Consider the following 24552-nt stretch of genomic DNA (forward strand, 5'->3'; position numbering starts at 1 on the left):
ATGTTCCTATTAGAGAGTTGGACAGTCTGATTGATGGTCCTATTAGAGAGTTGGACAGTCTGATTGATGGTCCTATTAGAGAGTTGGACAGTCTGATTGATGGTCCTATTAGAGAGTTGGGCAGTCTGATTGATGGTCCTATTAGAGAGTTGGACAGTCTGATTGATGGTCCTATTAGAGAGTTGGACAGTCTGATTGATGGTCCTATTAGAGAGTTGGACAGTCTGATGTTCCTATTAGAGAGTTGGACAGTCTGTGTTCCTATTAGAGAGTTGGACAGTCTGATTGATGGTCCTATTAGAGAGTTGGACAGTCTGATGTTCCTATTAGAGAGTTGGACAGTCTGTGGTCCTATTAGAGAGTTGGACAGTCTGATTGATGGTCCTATTAGAGAGTTGGACAGTCTGATGTTCCTATTAGAGAGTTGGACAGTCTGATGTTCCTATTAGAGAGTTGGACAGTCTGTGGTCCTATTAGAGAGTTGGACAGTCTGATTGATGGTCCTATTAGAGAGTTGGACAGTCTGATGTTCCTATTAGAGAGTTGGACAGTCTGTGGTCCTATTAGAGAGTTGGACAGTCTGATTGATGGTCCTATTAGAGAGTTGGACAGTCTGATGTTCCTATTAGAGAGTTGGACAGTCTGTGGTCCTATTAGAGAGTTGGACAGTCTGATTGATGGTCCTATTAGAGAGTTGGACAGTCTGATGTTCCTATTAGAGAGTTGGACAGTCTGATGTTCCTATTAGAGAGTTGGACAGTCTGTGGTCCTATTAGAGAGTTGGACAGTCTGATTGATGGTCCTATTAGAGAGTTGGACAGTCTGATGTTCCTATTAGAGAGTTGGACAGTCTGTGGTCCTATTAGAGAGTTGGACAGTCTGATTGATGGTCCTATTAGAGAGTTGGACAGTCTGATGTTCCTATTAGAGAGTTGGACAGTCTGTGGTCCTATTAGAGAGTTGGACAGTCTGATTGATGGTCCTATTAGAGAGTTGGACAGTCTGATGTTCCTATTAGAGAGTTGGACAGTCTGTGGTCCTATTAGAGAGTTTGACAGTCTGATTGATGGTCCTATTAGAGAGTTGGACAGTCTGATTGATGGACCTATTAGAGAGTTGGACAGTCTGTGGTCCTATTAGAGAGTTGGACAGTCTGTGGTCCTATTAGAGAGTTGGACAGTCTGATGTTCCTATTAGAGAGTTGGACAGTCTGTGGTCCTATTAGAGAGTTGGACAGTCTGATTGATGGTCCTATTAGAGAGTTGGACAGTCTGAATGATGGTCCTATTAGAGAGTTGGGCAGTCTGATTGATGGTCCTATTAGAGAGTTGGACAGTCTGATGGTCCTATTAGAGAGTTAGACAGTCTGATTGATGGTCCTATTAGAGAGTTGGACAGTCTGATTGATGGTCCTATTAGAGAGTTGGACAGTCTGACGGTCCTATTAGAGAGTTAGACAGTCTGATTGATGGTCCTATTAGAGAGTTGGACAGTCTGATTGATGGTCCTATTAGAGAGTTGGACAGTCTGATTGATGGTCCTATTAGAGAGTTGGACAGACTGATTGATGCTCATATTAGAGAGTTGGACAGTCTGATGGTCCTATTAGAGAGTTGGACAGTCTGACGGTCCTATTAGAGAGTTGGACAGTCTGATTGATGGTCCTATTAGAGAGTTGGACAGTCTGATTGATGGTCCTATTAGAGAGTTGGACAGTCTGATTGATGGTCCTATTAGAGAGTTGGACAGTCTGATGGTTCTATTAGAGAGTTGGACAGTTTGATTGATGGTCCTATTAGAGAGTTGGACAGTCTGATTGATGGTCCTATTAGAGAGTTGGACAGTCTGATTGATGGTCCTATTAGAGATTTGGACAGGCTGATTGATGGTCCTATTAGATAGTGATCGTCCTATTAGAGAGTTGGACAGTCTGATTGATGGTCCTATTAGAGAGTGATCGTCCTATTAGAGAGTTGGACATTCTGATAGTAATAGTGTTTTTATTCTCTCCCTCTGTCTCCCCATCAGGCGGTGACCATTAATGAGTTTAAAGGACAAATATTCTACAGCAACACAACCATGTAAGTTGACCTCTCACTCTCCCTTCATTCTCTCTGTTCTCTCCTTTCATTCTCTCTGTTCTCTCCTTTCATTCTCTCTGTCCTCTCCTTTCATTCTCTCTGTCCTCTCCTTTCATTCTCTCTGTCCTCTCCTTTCATTCTCTCTGTCCTCTCCCTTCATTCTCTCTGTCCTCTCCCTTCATTCTCTCTGTTCTCTCCCTTCATTCTCTCTGTTCTCTCCCTTCATTCTCTCCTTTCATTCTCTCTGTCCTCTCCTTTCATTCTCTCTGTCCTCTCCTTTCATTCTCTCTGTCCTCTCCTTTCATTCTCTCTGTTCTCTCCTTTCATTCTCTCTGTCCTCTCCTTTCATTCTCTCTGTCCTCTCCTTTCATTCTCTCTATCCTCTCCTTTCATTCTCTCTGTTCTCTCCTTTCATTCTCTCTATCCTCTCCTTTTATACTCCTCAGCCATCCATCTAAATGCCGACACCGCCACCATGTGGCAGATCTCTATAATTCAACATCTCTCTACTCTCCCTCTATGTACTCAACCCCCTCCCCCCTCCTCTCTCTCTCTCCTCTCGTCTTCCAGGTGAGATGCACCTGGAGACCCAGGGAATAGACTACAGCACCTGGGGTTTCTGACCTTTAACCCCTCTCTCTCAGTCTTCCAGGGGAGGTGTACCTGTAGACCCAGGGTATAGACTACAGCACCTGGGGTTTCTGACCTTTAACCCCTCTCTCTCTGTCTTCCAGGGGAGGTGTACCTGGAGACCCAGGGAATAGACTACAGCACCTGGGGTTTCTGACCTTTAACCCCTCTCTCTCTGTCTTCCAGGGGAGGTGTACCTGGAGACCCAGGGAATAGACTACAGCACCTGGGGTTTCTGACCTTTAACCCCTCTCTCTCTCTCTCTCTCCCTCTCCAGTCTTCCAGGGGAGGTGTACCTGGAGACCCAGGGAATAGACTACAGCACCTGGGGTTTCTGGCAGAACCATGTAGCTCTGGCTGGGATCATTACGGTGTGTATGGTTTTGGCCTACATACAGCTCAGACGAATCAACCGCTGGAAGTGACACAGGCCGCAAGAATAGAATCAGATTGAACTACACCTTCTGGAACAACAGGGACTGTGAAGAGACACACATCGCAAGAATAGAATCAGATTGAACTACACCTTCTGGAATAACAGGGACTGTGAAGAGACACACATCGCAAGAATAGAATCAGATTGAACTACACCTTCTGGAACAACAGGGGCTGTGAGGAGACACACATCACAAGAATAGAATCAGATTGAACTACACCTTCTGGAATAACAGGGACTGTGAAGAGACACACATCACAAGAATAGAATCAGATTGAACTACACCTTCTGGAACAACAGGGGCTGTGAAGAGACACACACACACTCTCCACTCCAGTCCATTGTAATATGGTTGTATGGTTGTATGGTACGTTTTGTGTTGTAGAAATGTACTGGTGTAGTTATGTTATGATGTTGTTATTTGGTGCCTTAATGCAGTCTAAGTCCTGTCTGTGCCGGGGGGAGGGGTTCTACTGAACGATGTGGAATTGTTTAAGGTCAGAAGGTCAGAAGGTCAAACCAAGGATCTTCTTGTTTTTTGATTTAGAGTTTTAAGACTCCTCGAGGTATCAAAAAAATAAAATTAAAATGAAACAAATATTTGATTAACATTTTTATTTGTCCTTACTGCTGTTAACCAATAGAAACACATTGAATAACAGTCCTTACTGCTGTTAACCAATAGAAACACATTGAATAACAGATAGTCCTTACTGCTGTTAACCAATAGAAACACATTGAATAACAGTCCTTACTGCTGTTAACCAATAGAAACACATTGAATAACAGATAGTCCTTACTGCTGTTAACCAATAGAAACACATTGAATAACAGTCCTTACTGCTGTTAACCAATAGAAACACATTGAATAACAGTCCTTACTGCTGTTAACCAATAGAAACACATTGAATAACAGATAGTCCTTACTGCTGTTAACCAATAGAAACACATTGAATAACAGATAGTCCTTACTGCTGTTAACCAATAGAAACACATTGAATAACAGTCCTTACTGCTGTTAACCAATAGAAACACATTGAATAACAGATAGTCCTTACTGCTGTTAACCAATAGAAACACATTGAATAACAGATAGTCCTTACTGCTGTTAACCAATAGAAACACATTGAGTCCTTACTGCTGTTAACCAATAGAAACACATTGAATAACAGTCCTTACTGCTGTTAACCAATAGAAACACATTGAATAACAGATAGTCCTTACTGCTGTTAACCAATAGAAACACATTGAATAACAGATAGTCCTTACTGCTGTTAACCAATAGAAACACATTGAATAACAGTCCTTACTGCTGTTAACCAATAGAAACACATTGAGTCCTTACTGCTGTTAACCAATAGAAACACATTGAATAACAGATAGTCCTTACTGCTGTTAACCAATAGAAACACATTGAATAACAGATAGTCCTTACTGCTGTTAACCAATAGAAACACATTGAATAACAGTCCTTACTGCTGTTAACCAATAGAAACACATTGAATAACAGTCCTTACTGCTGTTAACCAATAGAAACACATTGAATAACAGTCCTTACTGCTGTTAACCAATAGAAACACATTGAATAACAGATAGTCCTTACTGCTGTTAACCAATAGAAACACATTGAATAACAGTCCTTACTGCTGTTAACCAATAGAAACACATTGAATAACAGTCCTTACTGCTGTTAACCAATAGAAACACATTGAATAACAGATAGTCCTTACTGCTGTTAACCAATAGAAACACATTGAATAACAGATAGTCCTTACTGCTGTTAACCAATAGAAACACATTGAATAACAGTCCTTACTGCTGTTAACCAATAGAAACACATTGAATAACAGATAGTCCTTACTGCTGTTAACCAATAGAAACACATTGAATAACAGATAGTCCTTACTGCTGTTAACCAATAGAAACACATTGAGTCCTTACTGCTGTTAACCAATAGAAACACATTGAATAACAGTCCTTACTGCTGTTAACCAATAGAAACACATTGAATAACAGATAGTCCTTACTGCTGTTAACCAATAGAAACACATTGAATAACAGATAGTCCTTACTGCTGTTAACCAATAGAAACACATTGAATAACAGTCCTTACTGCTGTTAACCAATAGAAACACATTGAATAACAGTCCTTACTGCTGTTAACCAATAGAAACACATTGAATAACAGATAGTCCTTACTGCTATTAGCCAATAGAAACACATTGAGTCCTTACTGCTGTTAACCAATAGAAACACATTGAGTCCTTACTGCTGTTAACCAATAGAAACACATTGAGTCCTTACTGCTGTTAACCAATAGAAACACATTGAATAACAGATAGTCCTTACTGCTGTTAACCAATAGAAACACATTGAATAACAGATAGTCCTTACTGCTGTTAACCAATAGAAACACATTGAATAACAGATAGTCCTTACTGCTGTTAACCAATAGAAACACATTGAATAACAGATAGTCCTTACTGCTGTTAACCAATAGAAACACATTGAATAACAGATAGTCCTTACTGCTGTTAACCAATAGAAACACATTGAATAACAGATAGTCCTTACTGCTGTTAACCAATAGAAACACATTGAATAACAGATAGTCCTTACTGCTGTTAACCAATAGAAACACATTGAATAACAGATAGTCCTTACTGCTGTTAACCAATAGAAACACATTGAATAACAGATAGTCCTTACTGCTGTTAACCAATAGAAACACATTGAATAACAGATAGTCCTTACTGCTGTTAACCAATAGAAACACATTGAATAACAGATAGTCCTTACTGCTGTTAACCAATAGAAACACATTGAATAACAGATAGTCCTTACTGCTGTTAACCAATAGAAACACATTGAATAACAGTCCTTACTGCTGTTAACCAATAGAAACACATTGAATAACAGTCCTTACTGCTGTTAACCAATAGAAACACATTGAATAACAGTCCTTACTGCTGTTAACCAATAGAAACACATTGAATAACAGATAGTCCTTACTGCTGTTAACCATTAGAAACACATTGAGTCCTTACTGCTGTTAACCAATAGAAACACATTGAGTCCTTACTGCTGTTAACCATTAGAAACACATTGAGTCCTTACTGCTGTTAACCAATAGAAACACATTGAGTCCTTACTGCTGTTAACCAATAGAAACACATTGAATAACAGATAGTCCTTACTGCTATTAGAAACACATTGAATAACAGATAGTCCTTACTGCTGTTAACCAATAGAAACACATTGAGTCCTTACTGCTGTTAACCAATAGAAACACATTGAATAACAGATAGTCCTTACTGCTATTAGAAACACATTGAATAACAGATAGTCCTTACTGCTGTTAACCAATAGAAACACATTGAATAACAGATAGTCCTTACTGCTGTTAACCAATAGAAACACATTGAATAACAGATAGTCCTTACTGCTATTAGCCAATAGAAACACATTGAATAACAGATAGTCCTTACTGCTGTTAACCAATAGAAACACATTGAATAACAGATAGTCCTTACTGCTGTTAACCAATAGAAACACATTGAATAACAGATAGTCCTTACTGCTATTAGCCAATAGAAACACATTGAATAACAGATAGTCCTTACTGCTGTTAACCAATAGAAACACATTGAATAACAGATAGTCCTTACTGCTGTTAACCAATAGAAACACATTGAATAACAGATAGTCCTTACTGCTATTAGCACATTGAATAACAGATAGTCCTTACTGCTGTTAACCAATAGAAACACATTGAATAACAGATAGTCCTTACTGCTATTAGCCCATAGAAACACATTGAATAACAGATAGTCCTTACTGCTATTAGCCAATAGAAACACATTGAATAACAGTCCTTACTGCTATTAGCCAATAGAAACACATTGAATAACAGTCCTTACTGCTATTAGCCCATAGAAACACATTGAGTAACAGATAGTCCTTACTGCTGTTAACCAATAGAAACACATTGAATAACAGATAGTCCTTACTGCTATTAGCCAATAGAAACACATTGAATAACAGTCCTTACTGCTATTAGCCCATAGAAACACATTGAATAACAGATAGTCCTTACTGCTATTAGCCCATAGAAACACATTGAATAACAGATAGTCCGGACTGTACCGACGACCACAGACGAGTCCCAAACTGTTCATACGGACAGATGGGCTGTACCGACGACCACAGACGAGTCCCAAACTGTTCATATGGACAGATGGGCTGTACCGACGACCACAGATGAGTCCCAAACCAGACGGACAGATGGGCTGTACCGACGACCACAGACGAGTTCCAAACTGTTCATACGGACAGATGGGCTGTACCGACGACCACAGACGAGTCCCAGACTGTTCATACGGACAGTTCGGCTGTACCGACGACCACAGACGAGTCCCAAACTGTTCATACGGACAGAGGGGCTGTACCGACGACCACAGATGAGTCCCAAACTGTTCATACGGAAAGATGGGCTGTACCGACGACCACAGACGAGCCCCAAACTGTTCAGACGGACAGATGGGCTGTACCGACGACCACAGACGAGTCCCAAACTGTTCATACGGACAGATGGGCTGTACCAACGACCACAGACGAGTCCCAAACTGTTCATACGGACAGATGGGCTGTACCGACGACCACAGACGAGTCCCAAACTGTTCATAAGGACAGATGGGCTGTACTGACGACCACAGACGAGTCCCAAACTGTTCATACGGACAGATGGGCTGTACCGACGACCACAGACGAGTCCCAAACTGTTCATACGGACAGATGGGCTGTACCGACGACCACAGACGAGTCCCAAACTGTTCATACGGACAGATGGGCTGTACCGACGACCACAGACGAGTCCCAAACTGTTCATACGGACAGATGGGCTGTACCGACGACCACAGACGAGTCCCAAACCAGACGGACAGATGGGCTGTACCGACGACCACAGACGAGCCCCAAACTGTTCAGATGGACAGATGGGCTGTACCGACGACCACAGACGAGTCCCAAACTGTTCATACGGACAGATGGGCTGTACCGACGACCACAGACGAGTCCCAAACTGTTCATACGGACAGATGGGCTGTACCGACGACCACAGACGAGTCCCAAACTGTTCATACGGACAGATGGGCTGTACCGACGACCACAGACGAGTCCCAAACTGTTCATACGGACAGTTCGGCTGTACTGACGACCACAGACGAGTCCCAAACTGTTCAGACAGACAGATGGGCTGTACCGACGACCACAGACGAGTCCCAAACTGTTCATACGGACAGATGGGCTGTACCGACGACCACAGACGAGTCCCAAACCAGACGGACAGATGGGCTGTACCAACGACCACAGACGAGTCCCAAACTGTTCATACGGACAGATGGGCTGTACCGACGACCACAGACGAGTCCCAAACTGTTCATACGGACAGATGGGCTGTACCGACGACCACAGACTAGTCCCAAACTGTTCAGACGGACAGATGGGCTGTACCGATGACCACAGACGAGTCCCAAACTGTTCATACGGACAGATGGGCTGTACCGACGACCACAGACGAGCACCAAACTGTTCAGAGGGACAGATGGGCTGTACCGACGACCACAGACGAGTCCCAAACTGTTCATACGGACAGATGGGCTGTACTGACAACCACAGACGAGTCCCAAACTGTTCAGACGGACAGATGGGCTGTACCGACGACCACAGACGAGTCCCAAACTGTTCATACGGACAGTTCGGCTGTACCGACGACCACAGACAAGTCCCAAACTGTTCAGACGGACAGATGGGCTGTACCGACGACCACAGACGAGTCCCAATCCAGACGGACAGATGGGCTGTACCGACGACCACAGACGAGTCCCAAACTGTTCAGACGGACAGATGGGCTGTACCGACGACCACAGACGAGTCCCAAACCAGACGGACAGATGGGCTGTACCGACAACCACAGACGAGTCCCAAACCAGACGGACAGATGGGCTGTACCATTCACAATTCTAGATCTGTTAACCTTTCACCTTTAGATGAGGAAGTGTGACATCGTCAGAGGCGATGGATTGCGACACGTCCAATGCAGAAAAAAAAAACTGATTTCTCTAGTTTAAACTGACAGATTCTCATAGGGATTTGTGTGTTATTCTATTTCACATCCGGATGAAAAGCGTCCCCAAAGTAAACTGCCTGCTACTCGGGCCCAGAAGCTAGGATATGCATATTATTAGTAGATTTGGATAGAAAACACTCTGACATTTCTAAAACTGTTTGAATGATGTCTGTGAGTATATCAGAACTTATTTGGTAGGCAAAAACCCAGAGGACAAACCAACCAGGGAAAAAAATTGTGGTCACTCTCTTTTCAATGGATTTTCTATGGGGATCTAGATTTCTAAGGTACTTGCTTGCAGTTCCTATCGCTTCCACTAGATGTCAAGTCTTTAGAAATTGGTTGATGTTTTTCCTTTGAGAAATGAAGAAGTAGGGCTGTTCAGAACGAGGGTTGAGTCTAGTCTACTGTTGTGGTTAGGGCGACCTGAAAGCTCCCTTCCACTTTGTTTTTATCCACTACTGAACCAAGTTTATCCCGTCTTAAATTTTATCAATTATTTACGTTAAAAAAGTTACACACCAAAAGTTTCATTAGGAAAGTTGTTTGAAATGTTTGGACAAAGATTACAGGTAACTTATTAGATATTTTGTTGCGCGAGTTGGAACCAGTGTATCATTATTTCTGAAGTTTGTGTCGCGCCTGGCGGGATGAAATATTATTGTCTGTGTTTGTTTGATGGGGTGCTACCTTGGCAGGAACTAATGGGGATCCATAATAAACCCCAGGAAGAGTAGCTGCTGCCTTGGCAGGGACTAATGGGGATCCATAATAAACCCCAGGAAGAGTAGCTGCTGCCTTGGCAACAGGAACTAATGGGGATCCATAATAAACCCCAGGAAGAGTAGCTGCTGCCTTGGCAGGGACTAATGGGGATCCATAATAAACCCCCAGGAAGAGTAGCTGCTGCCTTGGCAGGAACTAATGGGGATCCATAATAAACCCCAGGAAGAGTAGCTGTTGCCTTGGCAGGAACTAATGGGGATCCATAATAAACCCCAGGAAGAGTAGCTGCTGCCTTGGCAGGAACTAATGGGGATCCATAATAAACCCCAGGAAGAGTAGCTGCTGCCTTGGCAGGAACTAATGGGGATCCATAATAAACCCCAGGAAGAGTAGCTGTTGCCTTGGCAGGAACTAATGGGGATCCATAATAAACCCCAGGAAGAGTAGCTGCTGCCTTGGCAGGAACTAATGGGGATCCATAATAAACCCCAGGAAGAGTAGCTGCTGCCTTGGCAGGAACTAATGGGGATCCATAATAAACCTCAGGAAGAGTAGCTGTTTGCCTTGGCAGGAACTAATGGGGATCCATAATAAACCCCAGGAAGAGTAGCTGCTGCCTTGGCAGGAACTAATGGGGATCCATAATAAACCCCAGGAAGAGTAGCTGCTGCCTTGGCAGGAACTAATGGGGATCCATAATAAACCCCAGGAAGAGTAGCTGCTGCCTTGGCAGGAACTAATGGGGATCCATGTGGAGTATCTCTCTCCAGGTCATCATCTGTTGTTTAATTCATTCCAGGTGACTACCTCATGAAGCTGGTTGAGAGAAGGCCAAGAGTGTGCAATGCTGTTATCAAGGCAAAGAGGTGGCTACTTTGAAGAATCTCAAATATAAAATATATTTAGATTTGTTTAACACTTTTCTGGTTACTACATGATTCCATATGTGTTATTTCATAGTTGTGATGTCTTCACTAGTATTTTACAATGTAGAAAATAGTAAAAATAAAGAAATATCCTTCAATGAGAAGGTGTTCCAAAACTTTTCATTGGTACTCTATATAATTCATCATTTTGAAAAGTTCTTCCAAATAACACACAGATCAACTGTTAAAAAGCATGATTTATTATTAACATTTATTTATTGATTTATTATTAAGTCTTCACAGAACATGTTGAAAAAGAAAGACATTGTTTAAAAGGTAACATCACAGATTAGGCACAAGCGGTGCTATAGAGACCAGACGATATAAGCCCTGCGTCAGACACCAGCAGGCGGTGCTATAGAGACCAGACGATATAAGCCCTGTGTCAGACACCAACAGGCAGTGATATAGAGACCAGACGATATAAGCCCTGCGTCAGACACCAGCAGGCGGTGCTATAGAGACCAGACGATATAAGCCCTGTGTCAGACACCAACAGGCGGTACTGTTGAGACTAGATCATAAAAGCCCTGCGTCAGACACCAACAGGCGGTGCTGTAGAGAGTAGATCATATAAGACCTGCGTCAGACACCAGCAGGTGGTGCTATAGAGATCAGATAATAAGCATTGCGTCAGACACCAACAGGCGGTGCTATAGAGACTAGATGATATAAGCCCTGCGTCAGACGAACTACAGTCTCCCCTATATAGTGCACTAAGCCCTGCTACAGTCTCCCCTATATAGTGCACTAAGCCCTGCTACAGTCTCCCCTATATAGTGCACTAAGCCCTGCTAGTCTCCCCTATATAGTGCACTAAGCCCTGTTACAGTCTCCCCTATATAGTGCACTAAGCCCTGTTACAGTCTCCCCTATATAGTGGACTAAGCCCTGCTACAGTCTCCCCTATATAGTGCACTAAGCCCTGCTACAGTCTCCCCTATGTAGTGCACTAAGCCCTGCTACAGTCTCCCCTATATAGTGCACTAAGCCCTGTTACAGTCTCCCCTATATAGTGCACTAAGCCCTGTTACAGTCTCCCCTATATAGTGCACTAAGCCCTGTTACAGTCTCCCCTATATAGTGCACGAAGCCCTGTGTCAAACATGGTACAGTCTCCCCTATATAGTGCACTAAGCCCTGCTAGTCTCCCCTATATAGTGGACTAAGCCCTGCTACAGTCTCCCCTATATAGTGCACTAAGCCGTGCTACAGTCTCCCCTATATAGTGCACTAAGCCCTGCTACAGTCTCCCCTATATAGTGCACTAAGCCCTGTTACAGTCTCCCCTATATAGTGGACTAAGCCCTGCTACAGTCTCCCCTATATAGTGCACTAAGCCCTGCTACAGTCTCCCCTATATAGTGTACTAAGCCCTGCTACAGTCTCCCCTATATAGTGCACTAAGCCCTGTTACAGTCTCCCCTATATAGTGCACTAATCCCTGCTACAGTCTCCCCTATATAGTGCACGAAGCCCTGTGTCAGACATGCTACAGTGTCCCCTATGTAGTGCACTAAGCCCTGCTACAGTCTCCCCTATATAGTGCACTAAGCCCTGCTACAGTCTCCCATATATAGTGCACTAAGCCCTGCCAGTCTCCCCTATATAGTGCACTAAGCCCTGCTACAGTCTCCCCTATATAGTGCACTAAGCCCTGCTACAGTCTCCCCTATATAGTGCACTAAGCCCTGTTACAGTCTACCTTATATAGTGCACTAAGCCCTGTTTCAGACGTGCTACAGTCTCCCCTATATAGTGCATTAAGCCCTGTTACAGTCTCCCCTATATAGAGCACTAAGCCCTGCTACAGTCTCCCCTATATAGTGCACTAAGCCCTGCTACAGTCTCCCCTATATAGTGCACTAAGCCCTGCTACAGTCTCCCCTATATAGTGCACTAAGCCCTGCTACAGTCTCCCCTATATAGTGCACTAAGACCTGCAACAGTCTCCCCTATATAGTGCACTAAGCCCTGCTACAGTCTCCCCTATATAGTGCACTAAGCCCTGCTACAGTCTCCACTATATAGTGCACTAAGCCCTGCTACAGTCTCCCCTATATAGTGCACTAAGCCCTGTGTCAAACATGGTACAGTCTCCCCTATATAGTGCACTAAGCCCTGCTACAGTCTCCCCTATATAGTGCACTAAGCCCTGCTACAGTCTCCCCTATATAGTGCACTAAGTCCTGTTACAGTCTCCCCTATATAGTGCACTAAGCCCTGTTACAGTCTCCCCTATATAGTGCACTAAGCCCTGTTACAGTCTCCCCTATATAGTGCACTAAGCCCTGTGCCAAACATGGTACAGTCTCCCCTATATAGTGCACTAAGCCCTGCTACAGTCTCCCCTATATAGTGCCCTAAGCACTGTGCCAAACATGCTACAGTCTCCCCTATATAGTGCACTAAGCCCTGCTACAGTCTCCCCTATATAGTGCACTAAGCCCTGCTACAGTCTCCCCTATATAGTGCACTAAGCCCTGTTACAGTCTCCCCTATATAGTGCACTAAGCCCTGTGTCAAACATGGTACAGTCTCCCCTATATAGTGCACTAAGCCCTGCTACTCTCCCCTATATAGTGCACTAAGCCCTGCTACAGTCTCCCCTATATAGTGCACTAAGCCCTGTTACAGTCTCCCCTATATAGTGCACTAAGCCCTGTTACAGTCTCCCCTATATAGTGCACTATGCCCTGCTACTATCTCCCCTATATAGTGCACTAAGCCCTGCTACAGTCTCCCCTATATAGTGCACTAAGCCCTGCTACAGTCTCCCCTATATAGTGCACTAATCCCTGCTACAGTCTCACCTATATAGTGCACCAAGCCCTGCTAGTCTCCCCTATATAGTGCACCAAGCCCTGCTAGTCTCCCCTATATAGTACACTAATCCCTGCTAGTCTCCCCTATAGTGCACTAAGCCCTGCTACAGCCTCCAAAATATAGTACACTAATCCCTGCTACAGTCTCCCCTATATAGTGCACTAAGCCCGGCTAGTCTACCTTATATAGTGCACTAAGCCCTGTGTCAGACGTGCTACAGTCTCCCCTATATAGTGCACTAAGCCCTGCTACAGTCTCCCCTATATAGTGCACTAAGCCCTGTGTCAAACATGGCACAGTCTCCCCTATATAGTGCACTAAGCCCTGCTAGTCTCCCCTATATAGTGCACTAAGCCCTGCTAGTCTCCCCTATATAATGCACTAAGCCCTGCTACAGTCTCCCCAATATAGTGTACTAAGCTCTGTGTCAAATATGCTACAGTCTCCCCTATATAGTGTACTAAGCCCTGCTACAGTCTCCCCTATATAGTGCACTAAGCCCTGCTACAGTCTCCCCTATATAGTGCACTAAGCCCTGCTACAGTCTCCCCTATATAGTGCACTAAGCCCTGTTACAGTCTCCCCTATATAGTGTACTAAGCCCTGCTACAGTCTCCCCTATATAGTGCACTAAGCCCTGTGTCAGACGTGCTAGTCTCCCCTATATAGTACACTAATCCCTGCTAGTCTCCCCTATATAGTGTACTAAGCCCTTCTACAGTCTCCCCTATATAGTGCACTAAGCCCTGCTACAGTCTCCCCTATATAGTGCACTAAGCCCTGCTACAGTCTCCCCTATATAGTGCACTAAGCCCTGAGTCAGACATGCTACAGTCTCCCCTATATAGGGCACTAAGCCCTGCCACAGTCTCCCCTATATAGGGCACTAAGCCCTACTACAGTCTCCCCTATATAGTTCACTAAGCCCTACTACAGTCTCCCCTATATAGTGCACTAAGCCCTGCTACAGTCTCCCCTATATAGTGCACTAAGCCCTGTGTCAGACATGCTACAGTCTCCCCTATATAGTGCACTAAGCCCTGCTACAGTCTCCCCTATATAGTGCTCTAAGCCCTGCTACAGTCTCCCCTATATAGTGCTCTAAGCCCTGCTACAGTCTCCCCTATATAGTGCACTAAACCCTGTGTCAGACGTGCTAGTCTCCCCTATATAGTGCAATAAGCCCTGTGTCAGACGTGCTAGTCTCCCCTATATAGTGCAATAAGCCCTGTTACAGTCTGCCCTACATAGTGTACTAAACCCTGTGTCAGACGTGCTAGTCTCCCCTATATAGTGCACTAAGCCCTGCTACAGTCTCCCCTATATAGTGCATTAAGCCCTGCTACAGTCTCCCCTATATAGTGCACTAAGCCCTGTGTCAGACGTGCTACAGTCTCCCCTATATAGTGCACTAAGCCCTGCTACAGTCTCCCCTATATAGTGTACTAATCCCTGCTACAGTCTCCCCTATATAGTGCACTAAGCCCTGCTAGTCTCCCCTATATAGTGCACTAAGCCCTGCTACAGTCTCCCCTATATAGTGTACTAAGCCCTGTTACAGTCTCCCCTATATAGTGCACTAAGCCCTGTTACAGTCTCCCCTATATAGTGCACTAAGCCCTGCTACAGTCTCCCCTATATAGTGCACTAAGCCCTGCTATAGTCTCCCCTATATAGTGCACTAAGCCCTGCTAGTCTCCCCTATATAGTGTCCTAAGCCCTGCTACAGTCTCCCCTATATAGTGCACTAAGCTCTGTGTCAGACGTGCTACAGTCTCCCCTATATAGTGCACTACATTTAGTGAGAGCCAGGACCTATGGTCCTACTCCTATGGGGCCTAGTGGAAAGTTGTGCACTGTATAGGGAGTAGGGTTCCGTTTGGGATGCACACATGACACACACACAAACACACCCCTCCATATCAGGCGTGACCGGGGTGCCCTGACCCTAGGCGGGGGGTCAGGGAGGAGGAGTCAGAGGTCATGGGGCAACAACTCTTCCTGTGGATGTGAAGGACCATGCCACAGCGAGGGCAGGTGTGATAGGCATCCTTGAAACTCCTGAAGACAAACGGGATCAGACAGCATCCCAGCAACAACCTAGAGGGACAGGAGAGTACAGTCAGTATACCTGCTACTGCTGGGGGGGGTGGAGCTGAGACGGAGGGGGTGGAGCTGAGACGGAGGGTGGGGGTGGAGCTGAGACGGAGTGTGTGTGTGGAGCTGAGACGGAGTGTGTGTGGAGCTGAGACGGAGTGTGTGTGTGGAGCTGAGACGGAGTGTGTGTGTGGAGCTGAGACGGAGTGTGTGTGTGGAGCTGAGACGGAGTGTGTGTGTGGAGCTGAGACGGAGTGTGTGTGTGGAGCTGAGACGGAGTGTGTGTGTGGAGCTGAGACGGAGTGTGTGTGTGGAGCTGAGACGGAGGGTGGGGGTGGAGCTGAGACGGAGGGTGGGGGTGGAGCTGAGACGGAGGGTGGGGGTGGAGCTGAGACGGAGGGTGAGGGTGGAGCTGAGACGGAGGGTGGGGGTGGAGCTGAGACGGAGTGTGGGGGTGGAGCTGAGACGGAGTGTGTGGGTGGAGCTGAGACGGAGTGTGTGGGTGGAGCTGAGACGGAGTGTGTGGGTGGAGCTGAGACGGAGTGTGTGTGTGTAACTGAGACGGAGTGTGTGTGTGTAACTGAGACGGAGTGTGTGTGTGTGTAACTGAGACGGAGTGTGTGTGTGTGTAACTGAGACGGAGTGTGTGTGTGGAGCTGAGACGGAGTGTGTGTGTGGAGCTGAGACGGAGTGTGTGTGTGTAACTGAGACGGAGTGTGTGTGTGGAGCTGAGACGGAGTGTGTTTGTGGAGCTGAGACGGAGTGTGTGTGTGGAGCTGAGACGGAGTGTGTGTGTGGAGCTGAGACGGAGTGTGTGTGTGTAACTGAGACGGAGTGTGTGTGTGTAACTGAGACGGAGTGTGTGTGTGTAACTGAGACGGAGTGTGTGTGTGTAACTGAGACGGAGTGTGTGTGTGTAACAGAGACGGAGTGTGTGTGTAACTGAGATGGAGTGTGTGTGTAACTGAGATGGAGTGTGTGTGTAACTGAGATGGAGTGAGTGTGTCTCCTCACCCACAGAGGATGAACACCAGACACATGGTCCAGGAGAAGGTTCCAGATGGAGTGTGTGTAACAGAGATGGAGTGTGTGTGTAACAGAGATGGAGTGTGTGTGTGTAACTGAGATGGAGTGTGTGTGTGTAACTGAGATGGAGTGTGTGTGTGTAACTGAGATGGAGTGTGTGTGTGTAACTGAGATGGAGTGTGTGTGTGTAACTGAGATGGAGTGTGTGTGTGTAACTGAGATGGAGTGTGTGTGTGTAACTGAGATGGAGTGAGTGTGTGTAACTGAGATGGAGTGAGTGTGTGTAACTGAGATGGAGTGAGTGTGTAACTGAGATGGAGTGAGTGTGTCTCCTCACCCACAGAGGATGAACACCAGACACATGGTCCAGGAGAAGGTTCCAGCGTGGTGAGTGACATCACTCATCACCTGGTTCTGACAGGAAGGACATCTGATGAGACCAGGAGAATCACCCAGCTCTGTCTCATAGTGCTGGACAAACCTCTGCCTGGGGGGGCTGGCACCACCTGAGAGAACGAGGGAGTTAGATAAGGGGTTAGGTCCAAGCCTCTGTCTGGGGGGGGGGGGGGGGTCTGGCACCACCTGAGAGAACGAGGGGTTAGATAAGGGGTTAGATCCAAGCCTCTCTCTGGGGGGGGGGGGCTAGCACCTCCTGAGAGAACGAGGGGGTTAGATAAGGGGTTAGATCCAAGCCTCTCTCTGGGGGGGGGGGCTAGCACCTCCTGAGAGAATGAGGGGGTTAGATAAGGGGTTAGATCCAAGCCTCTGCCTGGGGGGGGGGCTAGCACCACCTGACTGACCGAGGGGGTTAGATAAGGGGTTAGATCCAAGCCTCTGCCTGGGGGGCTAGCACCACCTGAGAGAACGAGGGGGTTAGATCCAAGGCTGTGTGTCCATCATTATACTACAGTCTGAAGGCTGTGTGTGTGTCCATCATTATACTACAGTCTGAAGGCTGTGTGTGTGTGTCCATCATTATACTACAGTCTGAAGGCTGTGTGTGTGTGTGTCCATCATTATACTACAGTCTGAAGGCTGTGTGTGTGTGTCCATCATTATACTACAGTCTGAAGGCTGTGTGTGTGTCCATCATTATACTACAGTCTGAAGGCTGTGTGTGTGTGTGTCCATCATTATACTACAGTCTGAAGGCTGTGTGTGTGTGTGTCCATCATTATACAACAGTCTGAAGGCTGTGTGTGTGTGTGTCCATCATTATACTACAGTCTGAAGGCTGTGTGTCCATCATTATACTACAGTCTGAAGGCTGTGTGTGTGTCCATCATTATACTACAGTCTGAAGGCTGTGTGTGTGTCCATCATTATACTACAGTCTGAAGGCTGTGTGTGTGTCCATCATTATACTACAGTCTGAAGGCTGTGTGTGTGTGTGTCCATCATTATACTACAGTCTGAAGGCTGTGTGTGTGTGTGTGTGTCCATCATTATACTACAGTCTGAAGGCTGTGTGTGTGTGTGTGTGTCCATCATTATACTACAGTCTGAAGGCTGTGTGTGTGTGTGTCCATCATTATACTACAGTCTGAAGGCTGTGTGTGTGTGTGTCCATCATTATACTACAGTCTGAAGGCTGTGTGTGTGTGTGTCCATCATTATACTACAGTCTGAAGGCTGTGTGTCCATCATTATACTACAGTCTGAAGGCTGTGTGTCCATCATTATACTACAGTCTGAAGGCTGTGTGTCCATCATTATACTACAGTCTGAAGGCTGTGTGTCCATCATTATACTACAGTCTGAAGGCTGTGTGTGTGTGTGTCCATCATTATACTACAGTCTGAAGGCTGTGTTTGTGTGTCCATCATTATACTACAGTCTGAAGGCTGTGTGTCCATCATTATACTACAGTCTGAAGGCTGTGTGTCCATCATTATACTACAGTCTGAAGGCTGTGTGTCCATCATTATACTACAGTCTGAAGGCTGTGTTTGTGTGTCCATCATTATACTACAGTCTGAAGGCTGTGTTTGTGTGTCCATCATTATACTACAGTCTGAAGGCTGTGTGTCCATCATTATACTACAGTCTGAAGGCTGTGTGTGTCCATCATTATACTACAGTCTGAAGGCTGTGTGTGTGTCCATCATTATACTACAGTCTGAAGGCTGTGTGTGTGTCCATCATTATACTACAGTCTGAAGGCTGTGTGTGTGTCCATCATTATACTACAGTCTGAAGGCTGTGTGTGTGTCCATCATTATACTACAGTCTGAAGGCTGTGTGTGTGTCCATCATTATACTACAGTCTGAAGGCTGTGTGTGTGTCCATCATTATACTACAGTCTGAAGGCTGTGTGTGTGTCCATCATTATACTACAGTCTGAAGGCTGTGTTTGTGTGTCCATCATTATACTACAGTCTGAAGGCTGTGTGTGTGTACTCACCAGTGGCGGTCTGGTTGATGAAGCACATAGCACCAGGTGGAGGAGGAGTGAAGGGAGATATGCTCGTGTCATCTCCTTCACCCTGGACTGAAACAACGAGAGAGAGAGAGAAAAAGATCCTCATGTCATCTCCTTTACCCTGGACTGAAACAACGAGAGAGAGAGAGAGAGAGAGAGAGAGAGATGCTCATGTCATCTCCTCTACCCTGGACTGAAACAACAAGAGAGAGAGAAGAGAGTGAGAGAGAGAGATCCTCATGTCATCTCCTTTACCCTGGACTGAAACCTAGGAAGTAGGGTGTAGATTCATACCTGGTAGGAAGTAGGGAGGAGGGTTAGGACATGGTTCCTCTGACTTCAATGATGTCTCCATTGCCTCTGCTGAACAGCTGAGGAGAGAGAAACCACAAAATGATCACAATAATTGACAAGGCCTTTTCCTCCAGAAAATAAGTCAATGGTCATGATTGTCAATTATCTGACCCAGAGACAGTGGTCAAATATCTGTCTCAAACCTTGTTGAGAGAGCGTGTCAAGGTGTTGATTGGCTCTCCTGTCACCTCATTGGTCAGTCACCTCATCAACTGCATCAGCTGACAGACAGGTGTGTTTCAGGTGGATCTGGCCACTCCCACAGGAGCAGGTTTGAGTAGGGTGAAGTATTACTGATCTAAGATCAGTTTTATTCTGTTTGAGAGAAACTTCCAGCGAAGGGCTTCAGCCCCAAAGCACTGTTCCAGGACCAGCTCTTCCTGCCTCTTCTCTTCTCGCTGAGGGGGCTTCAGCCCCAAAGCACTGTTCCAGGACCAGCTCTTCCTGCCTCTTCTCTTCTCGCTGAGGGGGCTTCAGCCCCAAAGCACTGTTCCAGGACCAGCTCTTCCTGTCTCTTCTCTTCTAGCTGAGGGGGCTTCAGCCCCAAAACACTGTTCCAGGACCAGCTCTTCCTGTCTCTTCTCTTGTAGCTAACTTTGACCCAGGACCACACCGAGCCAATATTCTTATGCCTCAATGCATATATCAGGGGTGACACAGGATGAGAATGGATACTGTTCCATTATTTCTTGGTAGAGAAACTGGTAGAGATGTACTTTTTTGTCTGACCAGGAACGACTCTGGGCCCTATCACTACCTGTATCACTGAATGTATATAAGACCTCTGTGACGTTTGTACACAGGATGTAACTCTGAGCTGGATGCTGGATGTAACTCTGAGCTGGATGCTGGATGTAACTCTGAGCTGGATGCTGGATGTAACTCTGAGCTGGATGCTGGATGTAACTCTGAGCTGGATGTAACTCTGAGCTGGATGCTGGATGTAACTCTGAGCTGGATGCTGGATGTAACTCTGAGCTGGATGCTGGATGTAACTCTGAGCTGGATGCTGGATGTAACTCTGAGCTGGATTGGATGTAACTCTGAGCTGGATGTAACTCTGAGCTGGATGTAACTCTGAGCTGGATGCTGGATGTAACTCTGAGCTGGATGCTGGATGTAACTCTGAGCTGGATGCTGGATGTAACTCTGAGCTGGATGCTGGATGTAACTCTGAGCTGGATGTAACTCTGAGCTGGATGTAACTCTGAGCTGGATGCTGGATGTAACTCTGAGCTGGATGCTGGATGTAACTCTGAGCTGGATGTAACTCTGAGCTGGATGTAACTCTGAGCTGGATGCTGGATGTAACTCTGAGCTGGATGCTGGATGTAACTCTGAGCTGGATGCTGGATGTAACTCTGAGCTGGATGCTGGATGTAACTCTGAGATGGATGTAACTCTGAGCTGGATTTAACTCTGAGCTGGATGTAACTCTGAGCTGGATGTAACTCTGAGCTGGATGCTGGATGTAACTCTGAGCTGGATGCTGGATGTAACTCTGAGCTGGATGCTGGATGTAACTCTGAGCTGGATGCTGGATGTAACTCTGAGCTGGATGTAACTCTGAGCTGGATGTAACTCTGAGCTGGATGCTGGATGTAACTCTGAGCTGGATGCTGGATGTAACTCTGAGCTGGATGTAACTCTGAGCTGGATGCTGGATGTAACTCTGAGCTGGATGCTGGATGTAACTCTGAGCTGGATGTAACTCTGAGCTGGATGTAACTCTGAACTGGATGTAACTCTGAACTGGATGCTGGATGTAACTCTGAACTGGATGTAACTCTGAACTGGATGTAACTCTGAGCTGGATGCTGGATGTAACTCTGAGCTGGATGTAACTCTGAGCTGGATGTAACTCTGAGCTGGATGCTGGATGTAACTCTGAACTGGATGCTGGATGTAACTCTGAACTGGATGTAACTCTGAACTGGATGCTGGATGTAACTCTGAACTGGATGTACTCTGAGCTGGATGTAACTCTGAACTGGATGCTGGATGTAACTCTGAACTGGATGTAACTCTGAACTGGATGCTGGATGTAACTCTGAGCTGGATGTAACTCTGAGCTGGATGCTGGATGTAACTCTGAGCTGGATGCTGGATGTAACTCTGAGCTGGATGCTGGATGTAACTCTGAGCTGGATGCTGGATGTAACTCTGAGCTGGATGTAACTCTGAGCTGGATGCTGGATGTAACTCTGAGCTGGATGTAACTCTGAGCTGGATGTAACTCTGAGCTGGATGTAACTCTGAGCTGGATGTAACTCTGAGCTGGATGCCCGATGTAACTCTGAGCTGGATGAAACTCTGAGATGGATGCTGGATGTAACTCTGAGCTGGATGCTGGATGTAACTCTGAGCTGGATGCTGGATGTAACTCTGAGCTGGATGCTGGATGTAACTCTGAGATGGATGTAACTCTGAGCTGGATTTAACTCTGAGCTGGATGTAACTCTGAGCTGGATGTAACTCTGAGCTGGATGCTGGATGTAACTCTGAGCTGGATGCTGGATGTAACTCTGAGCTGGATGCTGGATGTAACTCTGAGCTGGATGCTGGATGTAACTCTGAGCTGGATGTAACTCTGAGCTGGATGTAACTCTGAGCTGGATGCTGGATGTAACTCTGAGCTGGATGCTGGATGTAACTCTGAGCTGGATGTAACTCTGAGCTGGATGCTGGATGTAACTCTGAGCTGGATGCTGGATGTAACTCTGAGCTGGATGTAACTCTGAGCTGGATGTAACTCTGAACTGGATGTAACTCTGAACTGGATGCTTGATGTAACTCTGAACTGGATGTAACTCTGAACTGGATGTAACTCTGAGCTGGATGCTGGATGTAACTCTGAGCTGGATGTAACTCTGAGCTGGATGTAACTCTGAGCTGGATGCTGGATGTAACTCTGAACTGGATGCTGGATGTAACTCTGAACTGGATGTAACTCTGAACTGGATGCTGGATGTAACTCTGAACTGGATGTAACTCTGAGCTGGATGTAACTCTGAACTGGATGCTGGATGTAACTCTGAACTGGATGTAACTCTGAACTGGATGCTGGATGTAACTCTGAGCTGGATGTAACTCTGAGCTGGATGCTGGATGTAACTCTGAGCTGGATGCTGGATGTAACTCTGAGCTGGATGCTGGATGTAACTCTGAGCTGGATGTAACTCTGAGCTGGATGCTGGATGTAACTCTGAGCTGGATGTAACTCTGAGCTGGATGTAACTCTGAGCTGGATGCTGGATGTAACTCTGAGCTGGATGTAACTCTGAACTGGATGCTGGATGTAACTCTGAGCTGGATGTAACTCTGAGCTGGATGCTGGATGTAACTCTGAGCTGGATGTAACTCTGAACTGGATGCTGGATGTAACTCTGAACTGGATGTAACTCTGAACTGGATGTAACTCTGAACTGGATGTAACTCTGAACTGGATGCTGGATGTAACTCTGAGCTGGATGCTGGATGTAACTCTGAGCTGGATGCTGGATGTAACTCTGAGCTGGATGTAACTCTGAACTGGATGCTGGATGTAACTCTGAACTGGATGTAACTCTGAACTGGATGTAACTCTGAACTGGATGCTGGATGTAACTCTGAGCTGGATGCTGGATGTAACTCTGAACTGGATGCTGGATGTAACTCTGAGCTGGATGCTGGATGTAACTCTGAGCTGGATGCTGGATGTAACTCTGAGCTGGATGTAACTCTGAACTGGATGTAACTCTGAACTGGATGTAACTCTGAACTGGATGTAACTCTGAGCTGGATGCTGGATGTATCCAGGCTGTATCACATTACGGCCCAGCGTCGTCCGGGTTTGGCTGGAGTAGGCCTTCATTGTAAATAAGAATTTGTTCTTAACTGACTTACATTGTTAGGTGAATAAAAAAATATATAATTTGTATTTTATTTTAAATTTTTACACAGGCAGTCCAATTTCTCATATGTTTTCCACTAATTAGTATTTCGACCAATCACAGATCTTTTCAAATCAGATATTTTCTGTCTAAAAGACACCGTTAGAAGTATCATCAAAACAGACACATTGTGCATTATTTCATATCATCAGGCAATTGAATTGTATAATCTCAGCACAATCTCCTATGCAGAAACTGTTGTGAGAGTCCGTTGACGTATTTCCCATCGCTGCCCCCACGAGGACACACCGATGAAATAGTCTGGCGAGTCCTTGATTGGGAATCCGGAAGTAAATCTGTCCAAAACCAAATATCTGAAACGACGAGAAAGGAGAGAGAGAGAGAGTTCCGCTCAGAGTCCCGCCAGATCGGGGTTCTAGTCAGACAACAATACATCCATTTTGAACACAGTATCAGTTAACGGTTGTAGACTATTTGATGCCAGAATGTGTCAGTATTAAATAATGGGGAGAAATTAAAATTAAATTGAATCCTCATCTTTTCCTGTCCGGGAAGCTTTTGACATCTGTTTTTCCAATGATGATGACTCCTCCACTCTGAAAAAACAGAATAGATATTTCAACATTTATGCTTTAAACTAGGGCTTCAAACCACTTTAGTGTAATCAATACAATAGTCACAATTCATTTATTTATATCAATATTCAATATCAAGATCTTCAAGGGCTCCCGAGTGGCGCAGCGATCTGAGGAACTACAGACCCTGGTTCGATTCCAGGCTGTATCACAGCGGTCTAAGGCACTGCATCTCAGTGCTAGAGGAGTCACTACAGACCCTAGATCCATTCCAGGCTGTATCACAGTGGTCTGAGGAACTACAGACCCTGGTTCGATTCCAGGCTGTATCACAGCGGTCTAAGGCACTGCATCTCAGTGCTAGAGGAGTCACTACAGACCCTAGATCCATTCCAGGCTGTATCACAGTGGTCTGAGGAACTACAGACCCTG

At 45.6% G+C, this 24552-nt stretch overlaps 1 protein-coding gene and 1 pseudogene across 1 annotated transcript; one reads left to right on the forward strand and one right to left on the reverse strand.

Annotated features, from left to right (window-relative positions):
* LOC116358872 (broad substrate specificity ATP-binding cassette transporter ABCG2-like) overlaps positions 1 to 3752 on the forward strand; it is a 39167-nt pseudogene extending 35415 nt beyond the window's left edge.
* Positions 3753 to 15455: 11703 nt separating this feature from the next.
* On the reverse strand, positions 15456 to 19851 carry LOC116359003 (lipopolysaccharide-induced tumor necrosis factor-alpha factor homolog). The gene is made up of 5 exons (XM_031811601.1): positions 19796 to 19851; positions 19593 to 19669; positions 19281 to 19367; positions 17213 to 17381; positions 15456 to 15852 (listed from the first exon to the last, which is right to left on the reverse strand). Exons 2-5 carry the CDS (start codon positions 19651 to 19653, stop codon positions 15675 to 15677), a joined length of 495 nt encoding a protein of 164 aa, XP_031667461.1. The 5' UTR covers positions 19654 to 19669; positions 19796 to 19851; the 3' UTR covers positions 15456 to 15674.
* Between the last annotated feature and the right edge of the window lie 4701 nt (positions 19852 to 24552).

Source organism: Oncorhynchus kisutch, unplaced genomic scaffold, assembly GCF_002021735.2.
Source record: "Oncorhynchus kisutch isolate 150728-3 unplaced genomic scaffold, Okis_V2 Okis01b-Okis20b_hom, whole genome shotgun sequence".
NCBI classification, from domain to species: domain Eukaryota; kingdom Metazoa; phylum Chordata; class Actinopteri; order Salmoniformes; family Salmonidae; genus Oncorhynchus; species Oncorhynchus kisutch.